Source organism: Enhydra lutris, unplaced genomic scaffold (genome assembly GCF_002288905.1).
Source record: "Enhydra lutris kenyoni isolate GAN:26980312 unplaced genomic scaffold, ASM228890v2 scaffoldscaffold10, whole genome shotgun sequence".
NCBI lineage: Eukaryota > Metazoa > Chordata > Mammalia > Carnivora > Mustelidae > Enhydra > Enhydra lutris.
This window is the reverse complement of record NW_019154094.1, coordinates 21,478,458-21,500,964: the sequence shown is the minus strand read 5'-3', so window position 1 is coordinate 21,500,964 and position 22,507 is coordinate 21,478,458. Positions and strand designations below refer to the sequence as shown.

The 22,507-nt window shown below is 44.1% G+C and overlaps 1 protein-coding gene across 1 annotated transcript in view; it reads left to right on the top strand.

The window, feature by feature from the left end:
* Nucleotides 1–22,507, top strand: part of LOC111143964 (ADAM metallopeptidase with thrombospondin type 1 motif 9) — a 164,532-nt gene that overhangs the window by 2,753 nt on the left and 139,272 nt on the right. Inside the window, exon 3 of the mRNA XM_022498000.1 lies at nucleotides 3,624–3,786. Within this exon, the coding sequence (XP_022353708.1) occupies nucleotides 3,624–3,786 (163 nt within the window). The remainder of the gene's footprint in view (nucleotides 1–3,623; nucleotides 3,787–22,507) is intronic.

Sequence of the window (22,507 nt, the reverse complement as noted above, 5' to 3'; positions counted from 1 at the left end):
GCCCCTAGAAACTAAAATTGTAAACCCCAATTCCAGAACTTTATGGATGGGGCAGGGATTGTACGTAAAGTTTGTAAACAACCTTTACTCCTCCTCTCTCCCCGCCTCCACAGCCCGCTGAATGGCCCTGGCAGTTGTATAAATACTTTGCTGGCAGGACCTTGATTTCATCTGGCAATTTTAGGTGGTAACTCGCCCGTGGGTATGCAAGTGGTAACTCTCTTGGGGCGCTGAGGGCCCGGGACCTAAGAATGATTGTATAGGGGTGCCTGGGTGGCTCAGTTGGTTAAAGCCTCTGCCTTCGGCTCAGGTCATGCTCCCAGGGTCCGGGGACCAGGCCCCCCCCCCCCCCCCCCGCATCGGGCTCTTTGCTCAGCGGGGAGCCTGCTTCCTCCTCTCTGCCTGCCTCTCTGCCTGCTTGTGATCTCTGTCTGTCAAATTAAAATATATATATATATATATATATATATATATATATAAAAGAATGATTGTATAGACCGTGAAAACCCCCTTCATATTGCATTAAATTTCTAATCTGCCTTTTCTGGTAGAGAAAGGTCCAGAATATATCTTAAAGATAAGTGCACTGTGTGTTTCTGTCTTCAGCGATTAATCGAGCTCCAGTCTCATCTAGGTCGTCCCTTTGTCTTCCTTCTGGAATTTGTCTTTCTTCCCAGGACTTCCCACTACCATTTCTCTACCAGTAATATCATGAAGTTTCTAGTAGCCCACCCAGGAAATCTCTCACTCTTTAGAGTGAATCTAAAAGTGCCAATCTATACAACACACACACACACACACACACACACACACACACACACACACAGACATGCACACACCGCACCAGTTATCATTTTCTCTGAATTCGATCTTAGATGTGTATCTCACTGGGTCTGAACAAGCCCTGCCCAAATTCTAGACCTTTTTACTTCTCTGCTCCTCTCTCATTTAGCGTTGTTTTCTAAGAAATATTTCCATCTGGCTTCTCCTCCTTCACGCTTTCCTCTCTGATCCCTGCCACACACCGCTAACAGATTAAGGATGGCTTGGTGCAAGATTACATTACTCCCCCGTTCACTCACCTTACCTAGTAGCTACCCACTGCTCAAAGAACAACTACTAATTCCCTCCTCAGATGATTCAGACCATTTGTGATGTGCCCTCTCACGCCTTGCACACCCGCACGCCACACTCTTCTCTTGGGCTTTCCCTCCACCAATTCTGTGTATCAGTCAACCTGCTTTTGCTCCTTTCTCTGAATTTCCCTGCCACCCCAGTCCTATTTTACTGCCTTTGGGCTTTTGGGTTTATTTGGTCATCTCGCCCAGTATCACAGGCTCCAATCCTACCCCTCTTTTAAAGTGTAACTTACACAGCTTCTTCCCTAGGACATCTTGTCCTTCACAGACACTTGTATCTTTCTTACGATGATGCTTCGTATGCTCTCCCTTGTATTACAGTTCTTGGTACTCACGATCTAACCCTTTCTTTGGCAGCAGGGTCAGCACCAGCGCATTTATCTCCCATGTTGGAGCCTTGTGTATTATATTTAGTAACTATATTGGGATAAATGGACACTGTAACCAGGAAAAGATGACTCTTAGAGCGGACATTCATCAAACATCAAAGGTGTCTTCTGTGAATCGACAACAAAATTAATTTGCCATCATACAGATAACATTTATTGGACTCCTATGCAAATCACTTTTTGTGTGCATTATCTCACCCCATCCCAATCCTCAAAACAACCCATTTTACAGATGAGGAAGGACTCTGAGGCGTAGAGAGTCAGAGGCTTGCTCCAGGTGTCCTTACTAGTAAGTGGCAGAGTTGGAATTCCCACCCTGTCTTTCTGACCCACGTTCCTAACCGGGGACCAGAGACTGGGTCTGTGTTCCTAAAGAAACTTTTGAAGTTCTTTATTGAAAAGGTATTGGACTAACGTCAGGATACCTGGGTTCTAGATTCAGTACTGGCACCATTCAGCAGCTGCTTCTGTATCACAGAAGAGGGACTTTGGACAAGTCACTTCCTCCCTCTGGGCCTTAGTTTCCCCTTTTCCCCTGATCTGAAAGGTGCCAGATCACCACCAGAGGAGCTCCCAGGTTCTTTCCCAATGGTTACGGCGTCTCTCTGGTAGATTGCACATGCGGTAAGCTACTGCTCTGTGCTCTGAGAACACATGAGTTGTATATTTAAAACAGAGAGAGGTGCCCAGAGCAGTCCTCCCTTTAAGCTGACAGCTCATGAGTCACGCGGAAGACTTTTGTAAGAATACAGATTCTAGACCTCACCTCTGGAAATTCCAGATCTGCAGGTATGGGGTAATGCCACAAATCCCTTTTTTTTTTTTTTCCAAGTCCCCAGGCAATTTTGAAGTTTAGATAGGTTTGGAAACCCCAGTGTCTTGGCCTCTTGCTTCCCAAACTTTATTGAGCCTCAGAATACCTTGGAGTGCTCATTGCTTGGCTCCCGGGCCCTACTCCCAGAGAGGGGGATTCAGTAGACCAGATTTAGGGTGGAGCATGATTATTTGAATTTCTAACAAACTCCTAAGTGTTGCCAATACTACGCCTTCCATTCAAAGACTGTCACTTTCATTGTGTCTGGGGGAAGGTAAAAGGGCCCTGGGTTTTTTTCTTTCTGTTGTTTTTTTTGTTTGTTTGTTTGTTTTTTAACAACACCATTGAAGAGCTTGATTTCTTCCTTTCAAGACTTCCCACTGCAAGGCATGGACCACTTTTTAATGCTCTTGGAGATGTGGTTTGGGTGGCTCAACCTTGAGGCATAGTTTACCATCTTGTGGGTGTGTGGGAAGGGGAGAAGGAGCTACCCATTTCAGGGTGCTTACACACATTCTGTCCTGGCGGTTAGAGGCTAACACAGCAACACAGAAAGCCACTAAGGTGTTCTAATCCCTTACAAAGTGTCAATTTGCTAAGCACTTTCCAAGCATTATCTCATTTAGTCTGCACCATAAGCCTTTACAATAAGTCCTTTTGTCCCCAGTTGACAAATAAGGAAGCCAAAGCTCAGAGCAGTTAAGGACCTTGCCCAAGGTGGGCAGGTAAGTGCCCAGATTGGGATTGTGAACCTAGGGCAGTCGGATTCCAAGCCTTGTACCATTTCACTCCCTATTGAAAGGGAAAGGATGTGCAGAGACTCACCTGTCAGTGTCACTGGTGGGACCACCTGGAGTGCCTGCGGTGGGTCTCTGCTTTCTGGATTTGAATTAATGATAAGGCTTCCATGAATCAGCTTTTCCCTCTGGAGCTCACACTTGTCCCTGCGCTTCCAGGCTATCTTCACACACAGAAACACTCTCTTGGAACAGCCTGTATAAGTGAGTATGACTAGAATTGGGGCACTGACAAGGATTTCTTAGAGACAGATTTGCATAGCAGGTGCCATAACCTAGAGTCAGCTCAAGGAGAAGGTACCGTCCTGGGGAGTGCAAATAAACTGCTTTCCCAAACAGGTGGGCATCGAGTTCAGTGTTCAGCAGCCCTCATGGGGAAGGGCTTGGGGGAAATGCCACCCTCACTCCTTGGCAATGTTCCATTTTTCCCCCTCCCTGTGGTTGAGTTCTGTTAAACCAAACTGTCATCTCTCTTCATCGGCAGCTGGGCACTTTCCGGTCCCATGATGGGGATTATTTTATTGAACCACTACTGTCCATGGACGAGCAAGAGGATGAAGACGAACAGAATAAACCGCACATCGTCTATCGGCACAGCACCCTGCGCAGAGAGCCCTCAACGGGAAGGCGTGCGTGTGACACCCCAGGTATTTCCTTCCTGCTCTGACAGAGCCCCCAGCTCGGTGAGATGGGTCAGTGGCAATACCACAAACACGTACCTCTTCCACAGGCTGCAAAGTGCTACCATTTACATTGTCATTTACTCAGTCTTTGAGAGAGGTAGGTATTTCCTGTGGCACAGATGTGGAAGCTACAGAGAGGTTTAGTAACTTGTCCCAGGTTGCACAGCTACGAACTAACAAAGCCTCCATATGAGCTCATCTCACTCCAGGCTCACGGTGGGCAAAGCTACGTCTTGTTGAATTTGCTAATTGTTAGGATTCGGCTTTAATAGTCTCTTCAGGCTCTCACAACCGTATCTTCAGTCAGCAATGGCTTATGTTCCCTGCGTGTCTTGGTGTTTTCTGTTCCTTTGGGATTTTTTTTTTTTTAACCAGATAGGATTACGAAAAAGTGAAATAGTTTCGAAAACGGAACTCGGCAGAATCTCTTTGTGTTCATTGGGGGTTTTCCTAACCACATCGGTTATCAGTTTTAGTTGTTGTTCTAGGCTTCAGGAAATAGCGGAATAGAAGTGTGGATTGCACTGTCAGGTTCTGTCAAATGCGTCTGTGTCCACCCCTGGCTTTCCTTCCCTGCTGGACACATTCCTTGAGGCTTTGTGCTAACACGTCTGGCCATTGTCAGGGCTGTGTCATTCTAGGCCCCTCGGAAAGCTTATGTTTGTGTATGTTTCTCAGTCTACAGCCTTGAGGCAACTTTCCACTGTCTTTGAAGCCTGGTTACTTTCTCTTTGATGACGGCTTGATCCTAAAAAATTGTCCCTCAGTTTGGTCCTGTTTTAAGATGTTTGCTAGAATCCTCTTTTAATTCTAAAATAAGGATTTCTAAAACTTTGTCCTTTTCCTTATTCTTCATTTTTAGAAGCTGCTTCTCCAAATTAAGTAACTTTTCAGGGTCTTTCTGGCATCTCCAAACAAGACCCGAATTCCAAACCAGCAGAGGGTTTCCTAAAATGCTTCCCAAATGATCGCTTGTTTCGTCTTACATCTGTATTAGGTCCTTCCTCTGACAGACTGTGGTGTCCTATCCCCTCCTGGAATTCTTTCTAAATAAGAGAAGATAACATTGGCTGCTTATAACCCAGAATAGCCCGGCCATGGGGTATAGAATTGTAGCCCATCTAGTGCCATGTTCCTCCTCCCAGGGCTGAATGGAATATGACTGAAATACAATGTTAGACTCATGAACGAGCCAAGGGGTGAGCTGGGCAGGGGGAGGGCTGAGGGAGCGGCGTACTCAGAAACCACAGTCCCAGCAGCTGGCATGGCGCCAAGACTGCCAGCTACCGGGCAGTGTAATGGCAAGATGTGTATCCCATTTTTTTGGCCCGTGCTAGTGAGAACATTGTCCTATCCTCTTGACTTCCCAAATCTGAATTAGCAAATGCTTCTTTTATGTATGTGGACTAACCTATATATAACATATGATAGAAAGGAAACATGTGATTGCTCCCTTTCTATCTTATTAATGTATATTCAGAAGATACTCAAGTAAATAGTATGTTCATTGATCAGTTTATCGAACAACAGCACTTTGTGATAGTCTTCTGCCCTAAAGTGGCAGCAAACCAACATTTAAAAAACAAACAAACAAACAAACAGGTCCTTCTCTATACTGGCAATGTGCAAAGCACTTTACCTACGCGACTTTAGCGAATCCTTGCCACAACCCTGGAGGGCAGGTACTGTTCTTACCCCATCACACCCCGCAGGGGAGCAGAGAGGAAGCACCTTGCCCCAGACCTCCCAGCTACTCTATGATGACAGCTCATGTTCGTCTTATCCCACGATCCATTTTCTCTGTGCAGGTGTGATGTGTATATGTGCGTGCGTTGGGTGTGACAGGGAGAGAGAGAGGGGGAAGTCTTACCTAGTGCTCTCATTCAAAAAGTCCTTAAAGTTCATTTGTTAAAAATTAGTTACCTAAGTCAATTGACATTTGATTTTCTGGGCCAGAGGATGAGTCACTGTCAAGTCCTGTTAAAAACACAAAGAAGAGGGACCGTGAAAAGGAGAAGTTGGAGGACAACAGAAGATGCTTTAATTTTTCAAAAAAAAGTTATTTGGGTTTGTCCTTCTTGGCATTGGGGCCTTTCTGTGCCACCATCCAAAATCACTCGTGCCTTTCGGGTGTGTCCTGGCCCATGACCAGTCTGGCTGCCCTTCACCCCATGGGATGGGTCAGGAGCCCAGCGGTCTTGATTGGCTCTTGCAAGGGTCGCTGCTGGACTCTGCCACTCTGGTTTCTCTCTTCCAGCTGCTTCTGTACCCCTTCTTTGAATACAGATGCAGGAGGCTCAGAACAGTTGGAAAGAACTTTGGGATATGGCAAAATTCACCAGCAGCCATTACAGGGACGGACCAGCAGGTCACGGAAGCGTCCAAAACCAGGTATCCTGTGCACAGGGAGTGAAAGTAGATTGGGGGGGGGGGGGCGGTGCTGCAGGGAGAAGTCCCTCTGGCCAGAGCAGAAAATATCCTCTACGAATATTTATCCAGTCAGCTTTAGGGATTTCCCCCTAGAGCAGTGGTTGGTAGCCAAGGGTAAACTTTAGAAGCATCCTGGGAGCCTCATACAAACACTGGTTCTTTAAACACACACACACACACACACACACACACCCTCTATCTCAGGCTAGTGAGAGGAAGCAAGAATTGGTGCATTTACTGAGTGCCCCATGTGATCCAGAAGTTCAAATGAATGTGAGCCTCTCTGCTAATAATCACTACCCATGACCTGCCACTTGCCTTGCCATGGACTTGGCATTCTTTGTCACCGTCTTCTATGGCTTATGGGCTGACAGAAGATTTTCTAGAGGAAACTATAGTAGTTAGCTCTAGGCCAACAGGCTTATTCTGTACAGATGAGCAAACTATAGTTCTGGGACATTAGGTTGCTTATTTCCAGGAGTGACCAGCTGTATATTCAACACCAGCCCGTCAGAGTTTAAGATCACCCTATCCTAGGAGCACAGCCCCGCAAGTCCACTGCTGAGCTGGGTATAATCCTTAGTTGCTAGATAACAGGATCCTGCCCCACACCAGGCACTGCGGCTGTTAGCGCTCTTGCCTTTTGATGGATGGAGTCCTGCTCATTTCTGACTCTTGATGTATGTCTCATTTTCAAAAGCAGATTCTGAGATAACTTATATTAAAATGACAGGTGTAGAAGGAGCCTCATGTAATGAAAATTGTGTCGGTTTAGAAGGGAGGCAACAATTTCATTTATTCGTTCATATATGCATCCAGCCATGGTGTATTTCTGAACTCCTCTGTGCTGTGAGGATAAAACCAGGAACCTTCTTTATTCCTGTCAGCTGTGTGACCTCAAGCGCATTTAGAGCATAAAGTAAGAATAACACATGCCTTTCAAGGGTGTAGTTACGACTAAATGAGTATGAAATAATGAAAGCTCCCAGGACAGTGTTTAGCAGATGGCAGACAATCACTGAATGGGAGATGAAAAAGAAGAGTCGTGAAAATAGAAATTGAAACAACACAGCAAGTGAAAGGAAAACTCAATGCCAGAACCCAAAGCTCATCGGGTCCCCTCTGCTTAACTTAGAGCTTCTTGGTAACCAGATCATAAAGGGCTTATGGGACTTGTACAAGGTCACCCTGCCAGCAAGTTATGGGGCCGAGAGCCCCCTCCTCTTTGCTTATTTTTTCTGTACCTAATGTAGCATTTTAAAAAAATTCATTTCTTGGAAATTTCTCTTGGCCCAGTGGCTGCGTCTCTCTTTTGCCATCGTTGGTTGTGTCTGGGTGTGTGCGTTGGGCCCGCTGAGTGGATCTGCATTTATTTGTGATTTTCATCCTGTTTGTAAGTTATTCAGGATTCAAGATGGGGGGGGTGGGGCATCTCCTTCACCCCCCAACATGCCCTTTTTACTCCTCTGTCTCCTACCAATCGGGTCCTCAGCAGAGCTCATTGAGCTGCCTGGGGGGGACCAGGTGCCAGGCATAGGGGAGTCATTCAGGAAAGTTTATTGCTTTTATAAGCCACTTCCTGCTGGTCCTTCACAGTGCATTTCCAGATGAAACCCCAAGTTCTGTCTCACAGACACTCTCTGTTTGACCCTGAATTTTGCACAAGAGGATTTAGTTGTTCTTATCAGTGAGATAGACAAGCTTCCTGTTAGGTGAGAGAGAGAAAGGCCAACAGAAGGCTGTTTTGCTTGTCTGGGCTGAAAAGGCAGTGTTTTTCCATTACTAGAATGCTTCTCTAGCCCTCCCATCTCAACAAGGGCTGCTGGTTTTTTGTTTTATTTAAGGCGTTTAAGAGTCATGCAACTCCTAAGGGAATAGTTGGACAATTGTGTGAAGACATTTGTGTGAGAATACTCAGTAGGGTGGTATTTATCATAGCAAAAGGCTGGAAGCAACCCAAGTGTCCCTCAGTAGGAGGAGAGACCAGTAATTTAAGAGGGGTACGTTGGGTGGATTCCTACGCAGCCATCAAAAATGATCATACAGGGGCGCCTGGGTGGCTCAGTGGGTTAGGCCGATGCCTTCGGCTCAGTTCATGATCTCAGGGTCCTGGGATCGAGTCCCGCATAGGGCTCTCTGCTCGGTAGGGAGCCTGCTTCCCTCTCTCTCTCTGCCTGCCTCTCTGTCTACTTGTGATCTCTCTCTGTCAAATAAATAAAATCTTAAAAAAAAAAATGATCATACAGATTTACGTCAACACTGACATATACGTGTCCCTCAAGCAGACAAGCAGGTCATGAACAAGTGTATATGGTATGATCTCATTTTTTAAAAAATGATAGCTGTGTGGTGGTACACGTGTGTTGAAGGAAAAAATATGAAGCAGTATCTATGGAAGTATTAAAAAGGGATGATTTCTGGTCAACAGGAACATAGGCAACATTCATCTTTTTATTTTATGTTCTTAGAGTTTTGCCACAATTCTATAATTGCTCTATAATCGGAAAATACAGTTAAAAAGAAGTAGGGCTACTGGAATACAGTGACTTTGTAGCCCCATGGCAGTTGTGACCAGGGACCAACAGCCAAGCCATGAGCCCATGCATTTTTTTTTTTAATTTTTTTTGGAATGAGACAGTCACTGTAACCAGACAGATAAGAATCCTGCTTTGTATCTGCTTCTTTGGGACAGTGGGGCTAGGCACAGCTGAGGCTCCATCTCAAGCCTGCTCAGTTGCCTTGTGTATGATGCACTGACCCTGGGATTACCATGCTTAGTCTCCATTGGGCATTATGCCCTGGAGACTCTGTCTGTGAGAGTGTATTATCCCTTGGTTGGACTCCCAAGGGTGTGACTGTCATGAAGGCTGGAAAATACAAGATGATAATTAAAGACATTCTTTGCTGGGTCTTCTGTGCATCATGAGTCACTGAGCTGCACACTTTACATACATTATCATTTATAATCTGCTCAACAATGCTATAGGGTACGTATTATTACCCTTATTTTACATTTGAGAAAATTACAGCTCAGAGAGGCTGAACAACTTATCCAAAGTCACACAGCTAGTTGGAAGTGTGGCTGACACTTCAACTGGGATCTGATTCCTGTGTTCTGCCCTGTGGCCTGACTCCATGGAGAACACAAATGCGAGCTGCCTTCCCCCTTGAATTTTCATGGTGTCTTTAACTTAATGGAGTCCCTCGATGCTATCAACAATAGGTCTCATTTGTCCAGTACGTATTGGGAGGCAAGCACTGTTCCAAGGGCTTTACGTGGACTGTATATTTTAATGTTTACCTCTACCTACGTTTTGCCATCTGCAGAGAAGTCCATCAAGTTGGCTTGCCCAAGGACACAAACCTCGATGACATCCCAATTTCCACAACCTTTTTGACCTGGTCTACTCAGAGGGTTTGTTTGCTCTAGACTTTGTTGATCCGTTTGCTTTCAGCTGTGGATTGTTCTCACGGGCAGGATTTCTCATAGGCTTGCGGACAGTTTGATTGGATTGGAGGAGGGCTGCCTGGTGCCTGGAATTCCCACCAAGACTCTAATGACTCGCTGAGGTTTGGCGTCTCTCCCCAGGCCTCTGTTGAAGAGTATACTTGTTACACATTAACCTCTGGGATCCCGTTAATAATTTAGCATAGATTAGCTGATTAGATTAGCGGCCAGTAGTTGGGCCCAAATGGAGTGAGAGACAGAGCGAAGGACAGACCTGCGGGGGTTGTAGGGGGGGAGCGGTTAATAAACCATTCTGGGGCGCTGGAGGGTTCCAGGCTGTGCCAGAAGCTTTAGCTGACCTCATGGTCCTGCCTGGGCCCAAGCAGATCAGTGGTTGTTGGCTAATTAGTTACTTCTGTGAGAAGCCAGCCTGCCTACACCTTCCCACACACACTTTCTGGGTCTTCACATCCTTTTCCTGTAGCCGTTCAGCCTGTGAGCAGAAGAACAGGCAGCGTTGAAAGAGCCATGTGCTGGGCTGTGTGGAAGCCCGTGGTGGGTTCTTCTGTTTACTCCTGCAAGAGCTCTTTGGGAGGACGTGCTCCTGTTTTTCCCATTTACAAATAAGAAAGCTCAACTGGGAAAGTTGAATGAACATGTCCATGGTGTGTTGAGGAAACGGCCAGCCCTCAAACCCAGCGTTGACTGGAATCTTTAAAGACAGTTTCCACCATTTGGGATTCCTTGTTTTGGCTTCACGTCCTGTCACCGACCCCTGTTTGTTCCTCATCAGTCTTTATACCTTTTTTTCTCTTTTTTTAAGTTCTTCAGTGACTGTATCTAATAAATAGTCAACATAGGCAACTCCAAGGAGATTACTGTTTTGAATAACTGAATTCTTGAGCCTGTTTCCTCAGCTTTATCTTCTTTGTGGCATTTATGTAAAAACATGCCTTTTTTTTAAAACCTCAGCATTAGTAGTGCAATACTACAGCAAAAAAAAGGAGAGTAGAAATTTCTAATACAGGAACTGTTTTTTTTTTCATCTGTGCTCATTTATATGCCTAACTTTTTTTCATCATGTCTTTAAAAATGCATGTTATGAAGACCGTTTTTAAGCACACATACATACGTAGAGGCAACAGTAAGATGAACCCCCATAAAGAGACCATCTACACTAATAGTAGCAAAGACTTTTCCATGTTTGCTTTTTATTTTTTCTTTTTGCCAGAGTATTTGAAAGTAAACGCAGATATTATGACATTTCCTGTCTAAATGTTCCCATATACATCTCTGAAAAACGAGGATACTTTCTTATGTAACCGTAATGCAAATATACCCTGCTGAGCAAAATCAAGCAGTGATTGCTCTATCTAACCCACACAGTACGTATGTTAAAATTTTCCTGATTGTCCCTACAACAGTAAAGTCCATTTGTTTCGATTGTGATCAAAACGTGTTCAACATGTTGCAATTGGCTGTTCTCTCTCTAATTTTTTTTTAAGATTTTATTTATTTATTTGACAGACAGAGGTCACAAGTAGGCAGAGACAGGCAGAGGGGAGAAGCAGGGTCCCCACTGAGCAGAGAGGTCGATGCGGGGCTTGATCCCAAGACTCTGGGATCATGACCTGAAGACAGAGGCATAACCCACTGAGCCACCTAGGCGTCCCACTCTCTAATTTTTTTTTTAAGATTGTATTTATTTATTTAACAGAGAGAGAGTGTGTGCGTGGGCAGAGGGAGAGGGAGAAGCAGACTCCCTGGTGATCAGGGAGCCCGATGTGGGGCTCAATCCCAGGACCCCAGAATCATGACCTGAGCCAAAGGCAGACGCTTAACTGACTGAGCCATCCAGGCACCCCAGCTGTTCTCTCTCTTAAATAACTTCTCACTTGGTGGCCAGTGTTGTGGCTTGTTAAATTGCTGTTTTCCTTCCAGTTTAGGTTTGATCCCCGCGGTCTTTTCTTCCCCCTTTCCACTTCTTCTTTACTGGTTGATTCATCTTTATTGTTGTAAGGTCAGGCCACCTTTGCCGGGTTTAGGCCTGACCCTGCTTTTCCCGCCATCTGGAAGGGCAGGGTCAGGCCTAAACCCAGAGCAGGTACCAAGAACAAAGCTACCGGGAATGAGCCACATATCAGAGTTATTTCATTGAGCCCAAAAAAGAGTGGTTAGGTTGTTTTTTGACCTTTTATCTGGAGTACCATGATAAACCTCTTTCTTCCTTTGTTTTTTTGTTTTTTGTTTTTTGTTTTAATCTACCCATAGAAAGATTGTCAGTATACAGTATTTACTAAGACTGCTTTATCTACCATTCAAGGATTTCACTCACCTGTGTTTTGAAGCCCCTGAGAGTCAGTTTGCAATTGGGAATTGTAGAGTGGCCAGTTAGGTTTGGGCCTGGAATTAGGACTCCCTGACGTATGATGAGCTTTCCTTCCTCCTCCCTGGAGCACTTTCTGTAAAGCTTCTGGATTTAGAGATACCATGAGGGCTCCCTGCTTTGCTTTGAGCCCCAAATCAGGGCCTTTCCAGGGTCACCTGCCATCAGTCCTGGTTGTTCCTACCACTTTGCTTCAGACTTTGAGAAGGAGCAACATCAAGCCAGGGGCAAATGTTGGTAAAATGCTTCCTTATGTGTTGATCCCCATTCCTCATGGGACATTAGAATCAGAGCAGCGTCTTGAAAATGCAGGTGGCCTGTGGAGTGTGGAGAAAGTTCAAACGGATGGGTTTGGCCTTAGAAATTCTCTGTGATGATTATTTTTTTTCCACAAATCTTTTCACTTTCTATTACTATTTACTATTTATCTATTTCTATTACTTTTACTATTACACTACTTCTAGTGTTTTCTTTCCATTTCTCTATTGGGTATAAGTTATATGCAGCTGCAGTCATTCTTCCTGATACACAGCTCTGCAAGTTTGGGTAAATACTTATGGTCATGTGACTATCACCACAGTTCAGACAGAGATTCATTCCTGGTGTCCTTGGTAGTCTACCACCTGCTTTCTGTCTCTGCGGTTTGGGCTTTTCCAGAAGGATTATCCAGAATCATCCAGAATCATCCAGTCTAGTGCAATGAAGGACCATCCAAGGTGTGGCCTTTGTCGGCAATCTATCTTTTATTTATTGCTGAGTAGTGCCCCACTGTATGGGTAGACAAGACTTTGTTTCTCCATTACCCGGTTGAGGGACAAAGTTTTTGGCAGCTACACTATAGCTGGCCACTATAACCATTTGCTATGGGTTTTTGGGTGAACAGAAGTTTGTTTGTTTTCATTGGGTAAATACCCAGAAGTGAGATTGCTAGTTTATACAGTAAGCGTATGTTTAATTTTGTAAGAAATTGTCCATCTCCTTTTCAGAGTGGTTGTACCACTTTGCAGTGCTCCTAGCAGGGTATGAATACAAGTTTCACTTGGTATTGACAGTATTTGGTGTGCTTTTGTTTTTTTAACTTTTTGCCACTCTAACAGGTGTGTGGTGCTATCTCATTTGGATTTCCTAATGACCAATGATGGGAGCATCTCTTCATATGCTTGTTTGCCATCCATGTATCTTCGTGAAGTGTCTCAGCAATTCTTTTACCCGTTAAAAAACATTGGAATGCTTATTTTCTCATTATTGAAGTTGGAGAGCACTTTATATATTCAGGATATGAGCCCTTTATCAGATATTTGGTTTGCCAATATTTTGCCAGTATTTTCTCTGAGTCTGTGGTTTGTCTTTTCATTCTGTTAATTTGCACACACTTCTTTCATACGTGGCTTCTATACTTTATTGCATGTATTTTGTATACTGTGGATGTCCTGCTGTCCCAGGACGGCATTGCAGGAGATAGGAAGAATTATAGTGTAGAGTTTGTCTGAGACACACGTGCAGAGAAATGGGCTAGGAGAGGCTTTTTAGAACTCTTTATTCAGGGACGCCTGGGTGGCTCAGTTGGTTAAGCAGCTGCCTTCGGCTCAGGTCATGATCCCAGCATCCTGGGATCGAGTCCCACATTGGGCTCCTTGCTTGTCAGGGAACCTGCTTCTCCCTCTGCCTCTGCCTGCCATTCTGTCTGCCTGTGCTCGCTCTCTCCCTCTCTCTCTCTGACAAATAAATAAATAAAATCTTAAAAAAAAAAAAAGAACTCTTTATTCAGAGCCATTTTCTGTGCCAAAAGAAAGGGATGCTGCTGCTGTGTTTATTGCTGGTTGGTATCTAGAAACACAACTTGCAATTTCAAGCCAGCGTACTCTATGGTGGGAATGTGTTTTCTTGGCTCATGGGTAAAAAGAGTTACAGAGGGAGCCTTGGATATGTCAGAGCAACTGTTCTTTGGCACATGTGTGCGTTCAGGGAGAGAAAGCCAAAGGGCAGCAAGAGAGACGTAGACATAGAAGAAGTTAGTAGTGTGAGATTCAGCCCACTATGACCACACGCTTCTAGGGGACATGAAAATGGGACACATGACTCCTTTAGTCCAAATTCCTGTTCTGTGCTTTGGGGGCAATATAAGGCTTTTCCAGAGATAACTGATTGTATGCTCTGTTTTTTTCTCTTTGAAGCCACTGTCCTTATTCTCACATCTGTGCTATTCCACGGTAACACGTTAGATTAAAGAGAATGGGAATGGAAATGGGTCTCAGTAACTATGATCTGTATCAGCAGGTCCAAAAGAGAAAATTTGCAGTGGATAATGAAGGCGCCCCACCTCCCCACTGCTCCCTTCCCATTACTGAAAATCAGCTACCACCCACCTCTTTTCTGTGGGTCTCTCTCTGCTGTGGGGTTATGCTGTCCCCTTCTACCCTCCCACCCTGCCCACTGTTTGGTTATTTCTTTTGATACCTTCTTTAAGAATGGCAATGACCAAGAGAGGTAGGCTTGACCCATTTTGAATCTTAGGACCTCCTTTTTCGGCGCTGTTCAGTTTCATCTTGTGAAAGACAAGAACTCACAAAATTTTAATACTGGAAAGAACTTTAGAGAGAACTTCTTTTCCAGTCCCTCTTTTTATGGATCAGAGGATCACGGCTGAGCATTTTTGAAGGGATCCATCATCTGGGTGCCAGGGTGAAGGAAGATGTGGGCCCTGAATGCAGGCCCCTTACTTCCCTGTCTTGTGCGCTTCCCAAGCTGCGAGTCAAGGAGAGGCTGTCCGCAGAAGCAGTGACAGTGTTCCCAAGTGCAATCACATGAGTTGTGGCAGTGCTGCTGGATTGATTTTATGTGTAAGGATAAAGAATAAATTAGTGAGCTCCTTTAAGAAGCTGGTTGCATGCCACCGAGAAAGGGATCAGGCTTTTAATTCATTTAGGGGATTGAAGTCATCACAGCAACAGCTGAACTTAAAGGAACAAAATATCTGAGCTGGGCCCGCTTCCTGGTGCCGCAGGAAGGTGGCCTGTAGCTGGAAAGCATTCCCAGGGGCTCCCCGCTTGTGATCAGATTGGAATATGTCCCTGTGACCCCTCATTTCTGTGGTGGCTGAAACATGGATGTGAGGATGAGAACGGATTTGTACTGCAGGCTGTGGCAAGTAAACTAGCCCTTAGTCGTGTATAAACTGGGAGACGTGTATCAAAGGAATGTGGGAGATAGGCTCCCTCCCAATTGCTTAGAAGCCTTCTTAAAGAGCTCCAGCAACAACTGCTCTTTAATCTCTGATATGGGAGTGATACCTCGGACCCCCCACAGGCACTGCACAGAGCCTGGGGCTGCTACAGCTGCCCTGAAGTGTCAGATAGCCTCCAGCCCCAAGCCACTTCATTTCAGCTCAGCCTCTGCGACGAGGCACCCCAGCCAGTGCCCTATTAGAGAGAAACTATTATTATCCCCACTGCACAGATGAGGAAATTGAGGCACAAAGAACTTAATTGACTTGCCTGAAGTCACACAGATGGAATGTTGGGAAACTGGGATTTCAGCACGGGTCCCTCTGAGTCCCAAACCCAAACTCATCTGGTATAAGCCTGTTGGATCTGGTATTCACTCTGCAAACGCCTAGAAGGTACCGTCCTAGATGGTGGCCCGCATGGTTTCTGGGCCTTTGAAATGTAGCTACTGCCGCATGTTGAAATGATGATATTCTAGATGTATTGGGTTCCATAGAAAATATTATTCAAATTAATTTCGTCTGGTCCTCTTGGTGTTTTGAAAATGTGCTACTAGAAATGCATAACTTCTGTGTGTGGCTCCTATTTCGTTTCTCCTGGAGAGTGCTGGCCAAGAAGATCCCACGCTGCGTCACCACAGAGCCCAGGAGGCGGCCATCGAAAGCAGGCCGCGGGCAGTGCGGGGTGGGGCTGTGGGCAGCTGGCGTGGCCCCCTCACCCCCTGCCGGAAAGGCCAACCTCCCCTTACTGCAAAGAGATCGAATGAGTCACAGCCAACATTTCCGCAAGAGTATTTTGCAGGATCGTAATAGGAAAACCAAACAATCTCTTAGTAAATTGCAGGCCTGGGTATGTTCAGCTTATTACATTACCTCAAATAGATACTCCCTAAATATTTTCACAAGTTAGTTTGGGTGTGCCTCAGTTTCCTCTCTTGGAAATGGCCATCAAAGGCCCCACCGTGTTGGGTTGCTGTGAGGAGTAATCTGGTTAGTCCATGGAAAGTGCTTAGAAGAGTCCTGACACAGGGGAACCCTCTCCACACACGTCCTCCAGCATTATTATTCATGGCAGCCCCTCTTTATGGCTTTAGTTGAGTGGGACGCGAGCAGTTGGATGAGAAAGCGGTAGCAGGGCCTTTGAGTATAGTACCTGAGTCAGCAAATTTGGCCCCCTTCTTGGCTGGAAGATGGTGGGATGACCTCCAGATATGCCTCCCACCCCCCTGACCCACAACTGACCACAGCCCCTTGAACTCTAACAGAAGCTTCTCAAGTGTTTCGTGCCAGTGGCATCTCCTTCTCCCCACCCCCACCCACCACCACCACCCAGAAAGGAAGGCCCCTTAGCACGCTTCTCTCCGTCTCATTATCTTTCCAGGACTGTGTCAGTCCCCACCACCCACCTGCCCTGAAAAGCAGCCAAGAGCCCATCAGTTTCCCGGTGACGTGGTTAAACACATGTAAACTAGCTTCTCTCCGGCAAGACTTCTCGGAGTTCTTAAAATGCTAATGAGCATGGAGAAAGTCCCAGATGTAAATGCTGTGTGGAATATTTTGCACACTTAATGTTATTTGTTTTCAGGAATGTGTTCTGGGACTCATGTTCCATAAACCACTCTCAGGGAGACATCGTTCATAAACGTTCCGGCCAGCCAAAAGGAGTCTCAGCAAAATCTCTTTGCACATACAAAGTCCCTGCTGGTACGGAGCTTGGAGGATCCCTAGAGCCTTGGCACACCATTTGTTTTTTCCTCCAAGCTCCCTACGTGTGCAGAGAAATGGGTTTGGGGGCGTGGTCCTTGCGAGAATCTAGGGGCTCACTGGTATTTTTAAAGCTAGCCAGTTGAGGACCCTGAAAAAAATTAAACGTTGGTGAGTTTTCATTCTTACAGGACGGTTTCCCTCCACAGCTTCTTCCCCACCCACTTGCTGAAAATGCATTGTTCTTTATTATTAGAACATTCATTGGTTTTATGGCTGTTTGTGTTTTTATGTCTTACCTTTTTTTTTTTTTTTTTCTTTTTCTTTTTCCCACACTGTGCTTGTTTATCCATCTTCCCCTGGTCCCAGTAGACTGCATTTTCTCTCCTGCAGAATCCCCGTCTGAAGGCATCATTAACTCTCTGAACAGACCTGATTCGTGCAGATCTTAGATATGAGTAGAGCAAAGACAGCCCGGGGAACTGCCCCTGGCCTCTGCTTTGGGTTCCCTGTATGTTAGCAGCTGTCGGAGCCACAGACAGGTAGAAGTGTTAGAGGCACTAGTTTGCAGCCAATTTCATCTCCAGACCATGTCTTGTCCCCATCAGCCCTCATGTGTGCTTTCCTAGATGGGAGTTCTAAGGGGGCAGGGACTGGGTCTGCATCCTTGAGTCCCCTCCTCCACATCCCTCCTTTCTTGTAGAAGATTCTTTCTGAAATAGCATTGTTTTACATGAGCAACCTTAATATCAACATCCTCATTCCTACAGAGGGGATAGACCTCAAACGACTGAGAGAGAAATTAACAGTCATTATGATCACCATACATACTTCATGAATCCTTCCCCTGTGCCATGCTTTGTCCCGCGGGCATTTAACCTGCTGTCTCTTTTATCCTCATGGTCAACCCTACAAAGAGCTGTTATTATCCTCATTTTACAGATGGGAAAACTGAGCCTCTGAGGCTAGAGTAGTGCTAGGGCAGGGCTACCGATGAGAGCTGGTCCGCCTCCAGGAGCCAAGTGCAAAACCACTCGGGATTCCCGTCCAGCTTCCTTCTGGCTGTCAAGCCAGGGTAGAGCAGAAAGGGGGGCAGTCCTCCCTTTGCTTCTGTGCTGTGACTTCTCTGCCCATTTGGACCGTGAGGTCACAAGGTGGCTCAGTGCCTTAAGGAAGTTCAGTTAAATTTTGATAAACCTTATAAAAAGAGAGAACAATAATTAACTTCCCAACTGTTAAAGTTAACATTTGAATCTCCTTAGCCCAGCCCCGGTGGATGTGAAACTCTCAATGAGTAACTGCTGAATAACCAGGCCTGGTTGTTATTTTCTAAAATGATTCCAGTTACTTAGGAATGTAATATGCGTTTTATTGCATGGCAATGTGACATGAAGCTCCTTGAAAATGTCTTTTACCAAAAAATAACCGAATATTACAGTTGTTTTTCTTTCTTTTTTTTTTTTACTATGAGGTTTTAAGTAATGAGGCCATCTTAAATTTTTATTTATTTTATTTATCTTTATTCTTATTTTTTAAATTTATTTTTATTCTTTCTTTTTAAGGATTGGCCCCAAGTTTTATTTTTGTTTCATTGTTTCCATTGTTTATTTCCACTTATCTAGCTCTGTACCTGGCATAAAATGGGTGTTCAAGAAGTAATTTCTAAAATTCAACTTATAATATAGAAGGATTTTTCTTTCTTTCTTTCTTTCTTTTGAGATTGCTTGATTGCTTGATTGATTGATTTGAGATAATGAGCACAAGAGCCGGGGGAGGGGCACATAAGGAGAGAGAGATCATGACCTGAGCTGAAATCAAGAGCCAGTGCCTCCCTGACTGAGCCACCCAGGTGCCCCGATATATAAGGCATTTTCTGTACAATTTGTTATTCAATTCTCAAGACCACCTTAATGTAGCAGCAGGGATTTACATGCCCTTTAAGAGGTCAGAGAAACTGACATCCAGAGAAGTGACTTAGAAAAGATCACTTCAGGATGTAAACAGTTTATATCTTTGGAATTGTTACCGTAATCCAGAAAAATATTTTTACAATGTCACTCTCCCTGAAATGCTTTCTTTTTTAGTTCTGACTTTATAACTTGGGAAAGGTAGAAAACATAACACTATTTATGGGTCGCTTCCTACGTGTTGGGCATTTTGTGTGCATGATCTCCAACCATTCCTCAGAGCAAGCCAATGACATAGGTAGTGTTCTTATTCAGGTTTCTAAATGGGAGAACAGAGGGAGAATGGGAGTCAGTTATTTGCCCAAGGTCAAAAAGGGCTTGAGGGTTGCTCCCTTTAGAGCATGAGGTGTCGGAACACTGTGCTGGCCTAAGCATCTCTGCTTCTCCTTACCAGTCAGCAAGGCCAGAACAGTTGGAAAAGCCAATATTAACTCATCTTCCTGATATACAGTGTTACAACTGGAGTGCCTATGACATGGCCTTGGTGCAACTTCCCGCTATTCAACTTGCCTGAATGTGTTTATCCGTGCATGCAGCGGTTCAGGGTGCAAAGTATTGCATTTTTCTCTGAATGCAAATGTGCTTTTGATTTTTGGAGGTATCACGTGCTTTTGTGTGGGTATGTTTTTTTTTTTTTTGTATTAAGTTTATTGCCCATCTATCCCCCTGCCCCTACCTATGCATTGCCTCCCCTATTATCAACATCCATCTCCAGAGGGTACCTTTGTTACAGCTGGCGAATCTACATTGACATATAATAATGATTACCTCATCTGGTTGTATCATCATCCCCTAAAGTCCATATTTATATTATGATTTCCTCTCAAGTGTTTTATAGTCTATGGAGTTGGACAAAAGTTTAAAAATGACATGTATCCATCATTACGTTTTCATACGCAATATTTTCACTGTTCTGAAAATCCTCTGTGTTCTGTCTGTCCATCTCTCTGTACCCCGACCTCCAGCAACCACTGATCTTTTACTGTCCTTGCTGATTTCCTTTTCCAGAATGTCAGATAGTTGGAATCATACAGCAGAGAGCATTTTTCAGATTGGCTTCTTTCACTTAGCAGTATACGTTTTAGGTTCCTTCATGTCTTTACATGGCTGGCTAGCTCAGTTCTTTTTAGCCCTGAATAGCATTCCATTGCCTGGTGCTACCACAGTTTGTGTACCGAAGGACATCTTGGTAGCTCCCCAGTGTTAAGGATTATGAATACTAGCCATAGACATCCATGTGTGGCTTCTTCTGTGAACATATCCTCTGGGTAGATACCAATGAGCATGACTGCTGGATCACATGGTAGGTTTAGTTTTGTAAGAAACTGACAAACTATCTTCCAAAGTGGCTGTACCATTTTGCATTCCCACCATCAGTGAATGAGAGTTTCTGTTGTTCAACATCCTTGCCAGTATTTGGTGCTGTCAGTGTTCCAGATTTGGGCCATTGTAGTTGATGTGTGGTGGTATCTTAATGTTGTTTTAATTTACATTTCCTTGACAGTATACGATGTTGAGCCTATTTTCATGTGCTTGTTTTCCATCTGTGTATCTTCTGTCATTCAACATGCTGTTTTAAGATTGGAGCTAGGACAGGTTGCTCATAAGTTATTTAGTTAACTAAATGTAATTAATTTTTGAAGACTCCTCAAAGGAGAACAACCTTGAAAGAATGATTTCCTATTTTTAAGCATCATATCTGAACTCCAAGAAGAGACAAGAGAAGGGTGCAGCCACTTTGGAAAACAATCTAGCAGTTCTCTAAAATGGTAAACATGGAGTTACTGCATGACCCAGTAGTTACTTCTAGGTATATACCTAAAAGAAATGGAAACATGGGCACACAAAAATTTGTACATGCACGTTCATAGCAGTATTATTCAACTGAGTTGTTAGACCCAAATACCCAGCAATTAAAGAGTGAATAAATAAAATGTGAAAGAAGAGAGTCACAAGCCACATATTGTAGAACTCCATTCGTATGAAGTGACAGAACAGGCAAATCCATAGATATAAAACCTAGAAAAGTGCTTTCCAGGGGCTAGAGGAAAAGAGGTAATGGGGAAATGACCCCTAATGGGTATAGGGTTTCCTTATAGGACAATGAAAATATCCTAAAATCAGATAATGGTGATGGTTACACAACTTTATGAATATGTTAAAAACCACTGAATTATACCCTTTAAAAGGGTGAATTTTATGCTTGTATAAATTTTCTCTCCCTCTCCGTTTTTTTAAAGAGAGAGAAAGGACAGGGAGGGTCTGAGGGGAAGGGAAAGAGAGAATCTCAAGCAGACTCACCATTGAACATGGACCCCAACGCAGGGCTCAGTCTCAGGACTCTGAGATCATGACCTGAGCCAAAATCAAGAGTTGGACATTTAGCCAACTGAGCCACCCAGCAACCCCTATAAATTATATCTCAATAAAAAGTACTAATAGATAAACCATAAGAGACTCTTAATCTCGCAAAACAAACAGGGTTGCTGGGGGCGGGGGGCGGGTAGGGAGAGGGTGGTTGGGTTATGGACATTGGGGAAGGTATGTGCTATGGTGAGTGTAGTGAAGTGTGTAAACCTGGCGATTCACAGACCTGTACTCATGGGGCTAATAATACATTATGTGTTAATAAAAAAATAAAAAATTTTAAAAAGTACTAATATATGTAAAGCTGTGTGTGAGGAAAAGAAAAAATAAAGGAAGAGCAAAAATACACAATCTGTACTTCCACCAGAGTGACATTTCATTACATAGCCCGTTCTGATAAAATTAGTAGCAAAGTGACATTGCCCATTTGAAACACTGGCCTCAATTCTGTTATGCTCCAAGGTCATTAAAGAGAAATGTGGATGACTTTCTTTTTACCTTAACACCATATGTCCCTTGGTGGAAATTATTCTCTGTTGTTACAGATTCTATTCAGAGGCAAGAGAGTGGAGTCGTAGGTCTACAAGTTACAATTTCCATATTTTCAGTTCTTGGAAACAATGTTCATGCATTTGTAGCCATTGTGAATATCTGAATCTTTAAAGCTCATACTATTTTTAATGCTAAATTTAAAGTTGCCTGTTAAAATGGATAGGTGTTTGAAATGGGTTGAGCTAATTGGGTCATTAAATAAGATAGTAACTCGTTAGGATAAAAGATCAGATGGGTAAAACACCAGGAAGTATTATATATCAAAACACGTTGTTTTTGATTCTGTAAGAAGTAATTTTATTCCTGGTTTTTCATGCCACCTAAAGTAGACAGAATTGTTTCTTTGATACACATATTACTTGTGAGTGAAGAAATGGTCTTCCAGGTATGTTAGAACTTACATGCATTGTTCTGTTATAAATTGTAGTCTTCTTGTGATCCGTGCCTGAATTTCTTCAGCTTTGTTATTTAAGTAAGTAACCCTGTTTCTAGTCAGTCTAGTTAGCCTGGATTCCCATTCACATATTCCCATGTTACACGTCCCTTCTGATGAGTCTCTGAGAGTGTATTTCCCCCCCTGAATGGTCAAAAAGAGTGAATACAGCATT